The 14670-nt window shown below is 43.0% G+C and overlaps 1 protein-coding gene across 1 annotated transcript in view; it reads right to left on the bottom strand.

The window, feature by feature from the left end:
• Positions 1-4362: 4362 nt before the first annotated feature.
• Positions 4363-14670, bottom strand: part of cskl (c-src tyrosine kinase-like) — a 67345-nt gene continuing 57037 nt past the window's right edge. The window contains exons 6-13 of the mRNA XM_030048309.1: positions 11039-11132; positions 10127-10192; positions 9850-9949; positions 9506-9596; positions 8711-8784; positions 6808-7003; positions 6376-6462; positions 4363-5946 (exon numbers count right to left, since the gene is read on the bottom strand). Of these exons, the coding sequence (XP_029904169.1) occupies positions 5764-5946; positions 6376-6462; positions 6808-7003; positions 8711-8784; positions 9506-9596; positions 9850-9949; positions 10127-10192; positions 11039-11132 (891 nt within the window). The 3' untranslated portion in view covers positions 4363-5763. The remainder of the gene's footprint in view (positions 5947-6375; positions 6463-6807; positions 7004-8710; positions 8785-9505; positions 9597-9849; positions 9950-10126; positions 10193-11038; positions 11133-14670) is intronic.

Below are 14670 nucleotides of genomic sequence, written 5' to 3'. Positions count from 1 at the left end.
ACTAAACTGCTCCTACGTGGCTGCCACATAGCCAGCAGCAGAAGACTGTGGTTGCACTAGGCAGCTCTCAGGTAAAAATATAGACAAACATTGAGAGTGTGAAGCACAGTATTGCTGAAGAAAGAGAGTGCTGCTCAGCAGAGCTCTTCTCTGTTAAAACCTGAGGTTAAGAAAATGTTAATGCTGAGTGATACTGCAACAGAGACAGCACACTGAATCGTACGTCTTCCTGATGAGGCATGTGGCTTCAAATAATAATCTGCCGTCATGCAATCCAGCTGCTGCACATGGAGCCAAGGCTGACTGAGAGTAAAGATGACCTCATCGATTTTGCCCTCATTCTGTCACACACGTGTCATTTGTCCAGTCCAGCTTTACAAATGGCACGAGGGAGGACAATGTACATGCCAACTCCCCCCAAAACATGCAGCCTTCAGCATCTTCATGGACTTAACCAAAAACCTGTTGGCGTAATCAGATTAATTCAGGAGCTAATTTGTTGCCATTGAGCGTGCTCGGCTGCCGTCAGCAGCATAGATCCATAACTTATCGAAAGCTGATTAACACATCAATCCTCCTCCCTGTGCCGGCTAAGAACGCAGAGCTGTGTGGTTGTCAGGATTACTCCAGGGTGAACATGAGGGACAGGAGCGTCAGGAAACCAGGGCCTAGCATTAACTCTCACTCCTCCTTCTGCAGGGTCCTGTCATACTCATACCTAACGTGTTGCTTCTCAGTCCAAGCAGGGTGAGAAAGGAGCTAGACTGATACAGCTTGGAATATTTGCCTACCTGGTCTAAAAGTCACATTTCCACTGTCAAACGCAAACCCATCGGCTACATTTGATATAATGTCTGGTGTGACTGTTTATAGGCTTTTTTTTTGTTGTTGTTGCTGTTGTTTGTTTGTCTGGAAGCAGTTGACCTCCCATCACCAAAAACATGGGTAGGTCTGAACAGTATATTAATATTGATATCATGACATGAGACTAGATATCATCTAAAATTTTGGATATTATAATACTGTTATATGGCATAAGTGTTTCCAGGTTTTAAAGGCTGCATTACATTAAAGACATATTGTAATACTGACAGACAGACAGACAGCTTGATAGAGAGATGAAAAAATCAGATTGGATCATGGGGCAGAAAGCTTTTCTGTTCAAAATGTGTTAGAATGGGATATTCTATGGTTTTATACGCACTTTTAGGTAAATTTAGTTTATGTTAAAGCACACCATTGCATCTATCTATCTATGTATCTATCTTATCTATCTAATTGAATAAGTTTTCAGGTGCAATTTGCATTTTATTTGTTACAGTCAGACATGATTTGTCTATTATTAACCTTAAAGAAAAGATTAAGATAAAATTGTAGGCTTCCTCTTGGGTAGGGGAGTGTGGGGCAGAGCTGGGTTGCATGCAGAGTTGAGGGGGGTGTCCCATGCCCACCCCAATGGTGACGTGAAATTTAAACCCTTGGGTAAAGAGATGCAATTTTCTATTCTTTAAAAATGTTCTGTTCATGCTGTTCTATTATATCCACATTTTCTTCGATGTAAAGGACTCATGAAAGCACCATCATTCCCTACAGTATCATAGTTTCAAGATTGAAGCATTGGGTCAAATACATAATGATGTTTGATTATGTTCATATTGCCCAGTCCTAATGTGAAGGCAAGATAACATGATGATTGATGTGCCCAGTTCCAACCACGAGATGAAGCCGCCTCTGCACTCCGAGCCTTCTGGTGGCATGCAAACACGTCCCAGTCGGAGGTCTGATACACAAAAAAACAATTTTGTAATTGCACCCTACATTATTGAGTTCAAGCTGTGTGTTTGCTTGCTCTATTTTCAGCATCCCTTTGGGACTACACGATGCCTCCCGGTGGTGACTTTTGGCAGTGAGACAACTTCCAAAAAAATGTTCCCAGTCGGCTAATGAGCTGTCCTTTTGCCAGTGAGCGGAGCACACAAAGTGAGCGGGGGACCTCTGCAGCAGGCCTATCTCGTGCGGCCGTGGCAGGATGGTAAACTGGAGTTGGAGTGATGATAGGTCTCGACAGCGGCACAGTCTTGGCCATGAGCACAACTGCTTAGCTTACATAACCAGCCCATTGTTACCGCCCTGTCACTGCCATTAAAATTCACAGGAATCACATGAAATCATGCCCCAGACAACTGTTTGGCCGCCTCCGCACTCTGACCGCTCTGGTTGGCACGGCCTTGTGAAACTCAAAGTGAGACTCTGAGATATTTTAAATTGTACAGAATAATTGAGCAAAAATGGACTGCAAGCACAAGACACATGGTCACGCAAACAGAGGGGCCCTCAGAGCTGTTTGAGTAGAGGATGGCTGCTCTGATCCCAGGCGGTGAGTCACTTGTGCCCATTGCAGAACATCACTGCAGGCGAGTGGAGGCTCTCTGAAAAGCAAAGAGGCAGCAGAAAGAGAGAAGCTCCATTTTAACCACTGGGAACAGGCTCGGCTGACAAGACACACACACACACACACACACACCTCACACCTCACACCTCGAAGGCTCCTTTGGCACTTCAGCTATATCTGAGCCATGCATCACCAGTTCATAGCACCTCTGATACCAAATGAGAAAGATCATGTGAGCTTTATTTAGCTGTACATCTGCGAGGAGACAGGCCTGGAGACAGCTCCCAGAGATGCTTATCCCGAGGGCATAAATGAAAATATATTGAATTCTGGGTTTGTTAGCATTAGGCAAAACATGTTAAAGTTTTTTTTTTTTTTTTTTTTAATACTTAAAGGAACTATTCACCAAAAATACCACTAATAACATAAATAATAAGTACTAATAAGCAATAATAATACTCTGCTGGTGTTTTTTTTTTTTTTTTTTTGGCAGGAAACAGTTCCTAACAAAACTCTTCACCTGTGGATCATGGTGGGTATTCATGTCATTGTTTTTGGAAAGAGTTGTTGCTGTTGACTTTCACACATGTCAAATTTTGACAAGAATACCCATCCTACCCTGTTGTATTGGGGTGCCAGGAGACAGGGAAGGTCACAACAGACTGCAAACCTTGCCAAATCACAACATAACTGTCTGGATGGATAGATTACACAAAAGGTAAATGGGATTTTTGTATGTGTTGTTCCTTTCCTAAAACTTTACTTGGTAATTCTCAGAATCCTAAATAATTGGGTTGTACTGACAAAGAGCTGCACAATGTATTGTAACATGAGAAGTCTGGATATTATTATTATGTAAAGCACTGTGTGCTACATTTCATGTATGAAAAGTGCTCTATAAATAAAGTTTTGATTTGATTTTGATTATTATTATCTCTCTGGGCAGCACAGAGACAAGAGAAGCAGGTTTGTACCTGGGAGGTTGTTATTTCAAATCCTGAACCACTGGGGGAAATCTGAGCAGGAAAAGTGATCAAGGAGTGCTCTCTGCTTCCTCAGCAACTGTCAGGGTTCCTCTGAGCAAGGCAGTTCACACCAAAATTGCTGCAGTGGAGCTGCTCAGTGGCCAGCAGGAGAAGACTGTGGTTGTACTGCGCAGCTCTTAAGTGTCAAAGTGCATGAATGTGAATCATGATAAAGCTGGAGAAGAGTAACGTGGTCAGTCTAGTTTCCCAGAAGAAACAAATATAAAAGAAGAAATCCATTATTTCTTAATGAATTGATATTCAGTTTGACCTGAATCCAGAGCAAATCAACCTTTGATGAGTGCCTCCACTATGATCACCAGGCATTAACAGGACCATACCAGTGATTATGAATGTTTGTCCCATTTACAACATATAATCAAAACCCCTCAGTTTTTCCAAATATAAATTTTTGGTTGAAACACACACCTCATAATGTTCTGCCACTGTGGCTGAAGAAATTGTCACCATTCATTAACTATGGAACTGATAATTGCTATGTAAAGCAAATGTTTCCCCAGGGACTGGTGGAGAGACCAGTGCACTTTGCCCAATTTCAAGTCATCAAAACATATCAGTGCTGCTGCTTTTAGGAAAAATGAATGTGGACTATACTGATGTGAAGAAAGTTTGAAGTCTCTATTCATTTTCATACCATAGTGGAATGAACGGAAACCAAAGACTGAATAAAGAGCAGGAAAATGACATTGGAGTACTAAAATAGAGCTGGTTGAGTGGGTAAATATTAGGCTAAACTTGAAACATCAATGGTATGGTCCTATAAGGTGGCTTGTGAGCTTTTTTTTATTATGGATTTTAGTGTGTATTCAATTCTATGTCTCTCTCTCTCTCTCTAACACACACACACACACACACCCCAAGAGAGATCTGTTAGACGCCACCCCACCCCCACTATGATATCATGATGCAGGTGTTTCCACACTGTTCAAATGGAATGATTTATTCATAATCATGGTAGCATAATAAAACAATGAACATTGAAAGCACTGACAGTTGAACCCAAGGCCTCTCACACACAGCATGCACCACCCCAACCCCAGCGTTCATAGAGACACTGAACATTCCTAATGCCAAGAGACCGTCTTTCCTCTTGGCTTCTGAAAGTCAACCTTTTTTTCTCTCTGCCCGTCAGTTTTTTTCCTTGTTCTTTTTTTAATCCTTTAAATATATTTTGATATAAAAAAAACAAGCCCACATATGATGAATCAACAACGTTTGTGAACTCCCCCCCACCCCCGCCTCTGATTACGTCTTTACCCGCCTCCCCACTGCGCCCCTTGCCCCCCGCCCCCCGCCCCCCGGAGTTTACTTGATTGGACGATGTCAGCTGTGGGAGCAAACATGATACTAGCCCACAACCCCTCTCTCTTCCTGTTCCCGCTCTTTTTATGGTCACACAGAAAAACAAAACCCAATCTGGGAGGGGAGAAGGGTGGTGGGGAGGAGACAGCATGAAAAACAAATTACCAACCTCCCTGAATGAAAAAAAAAGCAGTAAAAAAAAGATTTGTTAAAAAAAAAGGAATAAAAAAAGAATCAAACCAGAATAGTCCAATTAGAGGAGTGCTGGAGGGAAGTCTGGAGCTCTGTAGACTGGAGGCACTTTGGCACAGAGCGAAGGCCCCACACCTGACAACACACTGAGGGGAGGGAGAGAGGGAGGGAAGAGGGGAGGGAGGGAGGGATAGAAGGAGGTATGGAAAGACGGAGAGGGGAGCTGAAAAGCATGCAGAGCCACGTTGTGATACAGAGATCCAGGAGTGATGATGAGGGGTGGGGGAAGAAGAAAGAGCACCTGACAAACATGGAGGAAAAGGCCAGCCTCCCCCCCAATTAATGTCATGTTCAGGAGAGGAGGAGGAGGGAGGGTGGGTAGGAGGGACACTTGAGAGGGAGAAAGAGAGAAAGAGAGAGCGAGTGCGAGAGAGAGAGAGAAAGAGCGAGCGAGAGAGAGGGAGCGAGCGAGAGAGAGAGAGAGAGCGAGGGCAGATACAAGAGGGGGATAGAGCATTGGCCCATCGAGAGAGGAGCGATCTGTCTGGCAAAAGCTATACAACACAAACAGGAATCAGTCCTTGAATGGAAGCAGAGGAAGACAACTTGAGGTGAGGGGAGCGAGCACAGTGCGGCAGTCCCACAGGTCAACAGGCTGGGCTGGGCAGGTAGGCAGAAGGAGGGTGGATGTGGTTACTCTTCCTCCTCTTCCTCCTCCCCCTCCTCCTCCTCCTCCCCAAAGGCTGTGCTGGGCTGCGTGGCGCCTTGCCTCCTCCTCCTCCTCCTCTTCCTACTCCTCCTCCTTCGTCTTCCTCCTCCTGCTCTTTCTGTTCACAGGTAGAGCTCCTTGGCTCTGATATGCTGCAGCTTCTCCCTCAGCATGCGGAAGGAGGGCCGCACCACCGGGTCCAGGGTCCAGCACTGCTTCATCAGGTCGTACACCACAGGCGGACAGCCGTCAGGGGCGTCCATCTTGTAGCCCTTCTCCACCCGGGGCACCACCTCCTTCAGGGGCTGAGAGACAGGGAGAGCGCACGATTTTATTTGATACCAAGGATTTCAATGTGTTTTCCATTTCAAAATACCATGCATTTTCCAGAACTGAACATGAACATTTTTGTTTAGCTGTTGACTGCTGATAGAGCAGGTGTGTGTTTGTATGCTTAAAGCTGTGACAGTGTGACTGTCAAATATGCAACTACAACCTCAGTAAGTTATTCTTCACAGTAAACAAATATCAAAATACTGCATATCATGTGAAATGTGACTTCAAATGTATACTGCCTCTGCATGACCATTTTTCCTTGACTTTTCTGAAGTTTTTTGAGTGATTTCCAAAACTTTCCAGAACAGACACCCTATCAGTCTTATACAAAAAGCACTGGTCTCTGCAATGAAGCCTGCCATCTACTGGTACACTACAGACCTTTGAGAGGTACTTACAATTCTGGGGTAAGGCACACGCCCAAAGGAGTAGATCTCCCAAAGCAGGATTCCATAACTCCAGACATCTGACTTGGTGGAGAACCTCTGTTAAACAACAGAGAAGACAGAGGTTTCACTCTTTATGCAACCTGTATCCAACAAACCTGGGATGATACTGTTTGAGCAGTACAACTTCATAGCCAATACACTCAAATTGTGCTAATTTGAGTGTGAATAGTTCTGCCATGATAACAAAAACAAATCTGATACCACTTCAATAATGAAAGACAAAAAAATTCAGGCATTCATGAGGTGTTCAGTGAGGTGAAATTCTGTTTTAATGTCATCCATGCAGGGTGAGGAGGCAAAATAATACAACGATTTCACTTCAACTGCCAATACAACTGTTAAGAATGCAAATGCCAGTCGACCTATTGCCAACCTCCTCACCTTCTCTCTTAGTGCTTCTGGGGAGGTCCATTTGACAGGCAGCTTGGCAGTGTCCTGTGTGGAAGAAGCCTCCTTGGTCAAGCCGAAGTCGCTGACCTTGGCAATGTTGTCATCAGACACCAGCACGTTGCGCGCAGCCAGGTCTCTGTGGACGAAGTTGTTGGCCTCCAGGTACTCCATGGCTTCACACACATCCCTGGGAAAGGAGGAAATGGCGAGACAGATGAGGTGATGACTGACAATCAGATGGCTAAGATAACTGTAATTCCCATACTCTCTTGTACATCAGATTCACTGTACAAGATCTTTAATGAAATTATTGGACATAAAATTCACATGATTTGAAGTAACACATGACACTGATCATAGTAAGACATACTTTAGTAAAGGCCTCATTTATTATTCATTATTATTCTATTTTGAAACTGCTCTATCAATACAAATATCTATCAGAGGGTTTTCGAGTTGATGCCACAATAGAGAAGAAAGCCAATTTTGGGTGCTACCTTTGAATGAAAAAATGGTGTGCTTTTACGACCATTTGCTCATTTACTTTTTCCTTTATGAATATTTTTTTGGGGCATTTCTGCTTTAGGAGACAGACACAGTGAAGAGAGACGGGAAAGACAGGGTGGACATGGAGGATGATATGCAGCAAAGAGCCTGGGCTGGATTCAAACCCAGGCCACTGTGACTGAGTCAGGCACCGTGATCCGGCAATCCGATGATTTGCTGCTGCGTTGTCTGGTGGTGTGGGTATGTCACTACATGGCTGTCTGTTGTGATTGGCCACTGGAGCATGACGTCTTGTTGCGTTATAGCTAAAGCTGAATCTGGCTCAACTTCTCGCTCGATGGCTACTGCAATTCTTGCCGGATCTCCTAGCATCACACACTGCCAGCAGCCTGTGGAGCACTGCTGGGGTAGTGTGTTTCTGAAGGACTGCCAGATTCTGTCTGAATTTAGCCATAGCCTCAGTAGTATGTTGTACGCACTCTACATGGTGAGCCATCAGGGCACCCCCCATTTGCTTCTATCTGTGGCTTTGGTTGCCCTTGTTCAATACTTCTGCAGCCACTCATGCCAGGATACATTAGGTTCATAGTGAGTGTTGCACTGTCCAGCAGGTGCTGTTGTCATTGTGCCATGTGTACAGTTAAGGTCACTGTCAACATGTACCTGCGCCTTGACATACTCAGACACATTTATTGTATCTGGCAATTAAACTGATTCTGATTGTGTTTGCACATAATAGCTCGACAAATAAAATAGTGAAGTCTTGGAGGTTTGGTCCAAAGGCACAACTCATTACAGTTTAGCAATTCAGTACAAGGAGATATTAGGAGTGTCAGAAAATATTTTCTTTCCCCTCCTCCTCCTTACACAATAATCCTCCTCTTTTACTTTTTATAATGTGCTCTCATCTCAACTAACCGTTCCAGCTCGCCGTAGCCATTTCCTAGCACTTCTTAATCCGACATGTTTATTCTCGGGTTACAGTTCACACCAGGACAGTGAACCTTGCAATCCTTACTTTTGCATGCTTACACTATTTGCTATTTAGGCTTATTGCTATCTTGGTGTTTCAGCTTATTCTACGGCTGCGCTCATTTTAAGTCACGCTGGTTAAAAGCATCAGCTAAATGACATAATATTAAATGGAGACTAAGGCACTTGACTTGCAGATAAAGCAGCCTTTTACTGAGGTAAGCGACCTACATGTTAGTTGTTCAGCAAAACAAATTCCTCTTTTATCTTTCTCGTCGAGTGTCTTGGCATCCTTCTTTTGAAACGCAATTCAAATCCTGACAGCTAAAGAACACTGTTTTAGCAAAAGACCCTGAGAAGCGCTGAGTAAAGGTTTGTCTTGTGTACAAATCTAATTAGGATGATGAGAACTTACAGAGAGAACTTGAGTAGGCAGTCTCCACCCAGCACTGTCCGTCCTCGAGAGCGGAGGTAGTCCACTAGACTGCCCTGTAGGAGAGTACAGACATTTATAAACATGGTAAAGTATGCCATCTGGAGCATACCTAAATCTCAAAGCAACTTTCCATACCCTGAGTCTTAACATTTTATGATGGGCAGCTCCAGTGAGACACCAAAACCCTAACCCTGACAGTGTTACTGACATGTTCTACCCACTGGGTGATATATGACCACATTTAAGAATTAACAATTTTAAAATAATGCCAATTTTAAATGTACAACATGAAGTCAAGAGAGAGGGAAAAGTGAGACATGTGGAACACTGATGCAGGGCAAACAGTTTGCGATCAAATGTCATAAATTTTCTTTCAATGATTCGATCAGTTACAGCACGAACAAACTGTTGGGCAAAATAGTGAGCTGTTTTGCTGGCTAGAAAGCCACAGGGCCTCATTTGGCTAGTTAAAATATAAGACTTCGGGCTTAGTGTTGCCATGAAATTAGTCTCTGAGGTGATTGTTATGATAAGTTGAAACTGAAGTTATTTGGCCAAAGGCACCTTAGCTTGCCAGCAGCCAAATTTGACATAAAAGCCATGATAGATTTAAATATAAGCACATTTCCCTGGCATTGTCCAATCTTTTTGGACATGTAGCATCTTCTGTCAGGCTTCTTAAGCTTGGAAAACACAAAACACAAAATCTGCATCAATTAAGAAACTATTGCCAAACCGTCAGACCATCCAGCAAGAGTCATTAGTGTCACTGACCTTGGCCATGTACTCTGTGACGATGTAAAGACTACCCCTCTCCTCCACAATTACCCCTAGCAACTGCACCAGGTTGTTGTGCCTCAGTTGCCTTCAAAGACACAAAAACAAACAAAGGTAAAGATGAGGTAAATCACTCTGAACATCTCAACATAAGATGAGACATGGAGGAACCATCTCCTTTATCGCCTGAAATAAAACAAATTAGGCAATTGCTCAAAAAAAGAAATCAACCAATGAGAGAAAACAACATTACATTTGCAAGAAGAAAGCACACCTGCACACTTGCATACACAAATAATTTTACATGCAAAATGAAAGATAAACCAGTTGTAGTGGCCTACGTCATGACAGATGCCTCAGCGATGAAAGCCTGTGCTGTAGCGTCGTTTTTGATGCACTTGACTGCCACCTTGGTCCCTCTGTAGTCCCCGACCATCACATCTATGAGGGACAGACACACTTGATGAACATTCAGTATAAAAATAATCCCCCAGAGGACCCTCTTTACAGTGAATATGGGTATGATAGAAATATTTCCATTATGCATACAGCAAAGTTTTTTCTTTCTATAAGTGGTATAACAATGTCCCACCTGTTACGGTCAAATCAGTTTCTTACCTCCAAACTCCCCTTTGCCAATGGTCTGGAGGAGTTTCAGCTCCTTTCTGTTCAAGGCCCAGCCGCCTGGCAAGAGAGGACAGATTACACTTAGTTTTCACAGCCAAATATAAAAACTAATCATTGGGTGTTGTGCTATAAGCACGATAAGACTACAGCACACACTATAAAACAAAAAAAAAAAAAAAGTCTGTTGATTTTTAATATAAAAAACACAGCTAACATAATATTAATTGCTCAAGTCTTACTGTAATATATTCTTTAGGGAGTTTCACACTCCTGCTAGTAATCATCTTGTCAACAATCATGTCAGTTTGTTTGTGTCACACTCTTTGAATGGCAGCTATCTTATTTTGAAGGGAAAGCCTTTATTTAGGCTGACATTTATATTAATTTATCAAAAGCTGCTTGCCAACATCTTTAAATTTAATAATTTGCCTTTCCATCTTGCATGTAGCAGAGACAGGTCAGATGGGAAGACGGTGAGGCAGGACGAAACAGGTAGAGGTGGAGACGAAGTCTAACTTTGACCTTGAGAGCCGATGAAGCCCAGCTGTCGTCCCCAGGCAGGGGGAGATTAATTACCCTCTGCTGATTAATGCTATTAAGACTGGGATAATAGCAGAGCGTTTTAGGAGTCACAGGCTTTGTCTGTGTGTGTGTGTGTGTGTGTGTGTGTGTGTGTGTGTGTTTGTATGAATACATGTCCACCAGAGACTTTAGCTTAGTGAGAACACAAAACATTTAAAAACACACACTAATGTCCCCCATGTGCTTTTGTCTTACTGTCCCTGTAGATCAGAGTTTGTGAGCGCTTTGTGTGTGTGTGTGTGTGTGTGTGTGTGTGTGTGTGTGTATGTGTGTTCATATCCCTGTAGACCAGTGTTGGGAGGGCTCAGTGTGTGTCCTTACTCCTGGAGAATTCGTCCTGCGCTGCCACTGTTCCCTCCATCAGCTTGGGTTTAATCAGCCTGGTGCACAGGCCATCAGCATCTTTGGTGTAATGCTGTGGACAGTAAGAGAGAATTTAGAAAAGGATGAAGTGGACGGCACTGAAGCCATGCACAATGCTAGCTAGTAAGTACACAAAATAAAAATCAAATTATTGATGCTTAATAGATATTGTTGTGGTAGCATTTTGGAACTGACTGCAACCAGCAGTTTTTATTTGTATGTAGCCAACACAGCAGATTTATAACCAGTGCAAAGTGTAGCTTGTTCAAGCTAGGAAGTAGTCGTGTCTTTGAAGCCAAGTGTAAACTGAGAGGGGGTAATGCTGCAATAAAGGACCGACCCAACACACGCAAACACAAATATAATGCCAGTGGAAGTATTTTAGTTACAATTCAGCACATTAATCACCTTAAGCCAGGGATACACTAGGCAACTCTCTCCAGCGTGTAGTTGGAGAGTATATCACACTTGACAACTACAGTCTGTGGAATCTGGCTGTGCTTTCTGTCCAAAAGCTTTCTAGTGGATGACAACCTGCATTACTCTGCTCACAACAGTTTCTTCTGCTTCTTCTTTATACAAGTGATAAAATCACGCAAGTTTGATTTGTCTTAGCGAGCCCAAGGAACACTACAACTGCATCACTGAGGTGCAACACGAGGATTGTTTCTCCTGTGACTTTCCCTAGGGTTTTCAATCTTTGCCGTCACTTACATAATCTTAAGAGTTTCTTGAGAGTCTTAAGTAACTCTTAGGAGAAACTATACTGTAGTGTGACACCCAAGTGATGCAGTTTTAGTGCTCCTTGGACTCACTAGGACTCTTGAAGGCCTTAATATACTTTCCATGCCCACGAGGACGCAAACAAGTGGACGAAGGTGCGCACACGGATCTGTTTATGGTTCAGTGTCTGAATGCAGACATTAAGACACTTGCAGACATTTGTAAATGCGGTCACAAAGTCTGAGAGGCACTTACCTAAGTGGACCCTCATAGACCCACAAAGCATAATTTGGCCTTAAGACAAAATCAAACATGTTTGATTTTGGGGCTGGGGTGAGAAAGAAACTGTTGTGAGCAGAGTCATGCAGACTGCCATCACCCAGAAGCTTAGTTGTCAAATGTGACACTATCAAGACAGAAAGCACAGTGAGATTCAACAAACAGAGTTGTCAAGTGTGACATTCTCCAACTATGAGTTAGAGAGACTTGTCTGGAGTGTCCTTCGCTTTAGGGGTCATTTTTAAAATTCAGCTGGAATATACAGGTTTAATCTTATTTACGATCTTGCATTTCATTGTCTCAATCAAATGATTGAGTTCAAAATTGGTAGTAGATCATAATTCACTATTACACTGCCATCTTGGACTGAGCCAGATGGGCTGGGATTGATGTAAAAAAATTAGTTCTGAGTGGAGAAGCTGACTACAGGCTCCTAATTTGTAAACCCAAAATGTTATTGATGCTACAGATATAAGCTACAGTAGAGCGGCTGCAAGAACATGAAGGCAGTGATGACAATCAGCTTCAGTCTGGGACTGAACATCATGAATCTATTCATTTTGAACAGTATATCAGTAGTGTTGGCCTCCACGGGTATGACACATCAAGAGTGTCTCAGCCATAGAGATACAGCACAACAGGTTTAACTTTTATCAATAAACATCAGAGCTGGAGAGTAGGATGGCTGTCATGGGGGACAAGAGAAGACATGGCTGATTTCCATACGAAGGATGAAACAGAATCACAGTCAGATGTCAGGCGCTCAGAGAAATAAGAGCTGAGGAGAGAAGTAGAATGGATTTTCTTCCCTTTGAGATAAGAGCATTTCAGAGTGAGCAGAAGAGGAAGGTATGAGAAAGGGGGGGGCATGAGGCACTTGTGGAAGATGGGGTGGGCGGGTCAACCTGAAGTTTGATGGTCACTGGGTTCAGTGGGGTGGCAAAGAGGAAAAACAGTCAAATTCTGATGGAGAGATGACATGGTGACCACAAGGAGGGGAAGGTGAAGAGGCCAATGATAATGAACAGGGAAGCCTTTTCATACATTTAGGCTGCATTAGTATTGAATGTATGCCACTGTAACAATTTGGAACCAAATCAAGATACTCTTATGCAAAGACTATCCATCGGACAACTCCCTTCCAGCAGCTGGCAACACAGCGGAACCTGATTTGTCCCCCAACAATTCCTCTTGGGGATGGAGCCCAGCAGCTGGAGGAAAAATAGGGCTTCAACACAGAGTACATCTCAGCCCTATTTCAGACCTACGGTATTTGTCTACATAGATAGCGTAAATGGTGGTGAGTTTGATCTACTTGAATCTCAACGCTCCCGCAGAGTCACATTTATCCTCTCATATAGTGATTATGAGTCCTTTAAAAAATGAATCAAACACTTTGCTTGCAACCTACATTCACTGACAAAATGCTTTTGTGACAAAAATACCCCCAACATAATAAAAAACACAACATATTGGAATAAGTTGCAACTACAATGGATCAATATTGCGGTAATGGGTTTGTTTACCTGACATCAATGAGCATGTATCTGATACTGACAGACTGAGCGTCATCCCAGCCTTAAGGCATCACACAATTGCCCTGGAGTAATTCTCTTGCTGAGAGATGTGGAGGTGGGGAGTGTTTGTTGTAGGAACAACAAGCAGAGGTAGAGTGTGTGGGTGTGAGAGAGGTCAGCGCTGCTGACTGACCTTTCACCCCCAGAAACATGGCAAACCAAACAAACCTCAGTCAATATCCACTCATCTTCATGTCATTAAGTCAGTCATGAGTGATTGTCCACAGGTCTTTTTTTATGCTACTCTATTGATGTGAGAGGCAGGGAAAGTATTGCGTGAGTGAGTGAAAAAAGGAATTCATCGTTTTGCTGAAGGACACTTCGGCAGGACAGATGTTTGAGGTTATGGAGAGAATCAAATCCACACCTCCCCTGTCAACCAAAACAAAAATGTGATTAAACTGCAACAAGGCAAAGGGGAGCAGAAGACTGTGAGTTACACTCTGAACCACCAGGGGGCAGCATGGTGAAGGAAGGGTCAGCCTCTCTACATTATTTAGCATGGAAGCTGGTGAATATAGCTCAAAATGTAGCTCAGAGGTATTCATGTCCGCACATGACATACTTTCACATTCCCCTGCATTCTTCAGTGCTGTAGTTATGCTGTCCTGTTATTAAATCTGTTTTTCTGTCATCCAAGAGGAAGCAAAGCTGTCTGGTATACACTGAGTGCACAAAACATTAGGGCCCTCACTAATGCAGAGTTGGGTAACACATCACAACTACCTTATTCCAGTTACTTAACCTGAGAGACAGCCTATGAAAATTATATAAAGTATACAATCATACTGCATTAATCAAGAAGACCTTTAATCTTTAATTTACTGAGTAAAGCAGTAGAAATACAAAACCTTAGTGGCCATTTTCACTTCACATATCAGCATCACTGTAAGTCATAGTAATTTCCCATAGATGAATACACTGGAAAAAGACCATCATCAAGTTAAGTGTTGACTAAAGTTGCACTCTACTTTGTGTAACCTGTGTCTCATTTTACTCGAGACTTAAAAA

The sequence above is a fragment of the Myripristis murdjan genome, chromosome 3 (genome assembly GCF_902150065.1).
Source record: "Myripristis murdjan chromosome 3, fMyrMur1.1, whole genome shotgun sequence".
Taxonomy (NCBI): Eukaryota; Metazoa; Chordata; class Actinopteri; order Holocentriformes; family Holocentridae; genus Myripristis; species Myripristis murdjan.
This window is presented reverse-complemented; position numbering and strand designations above follow the sequence as displayed.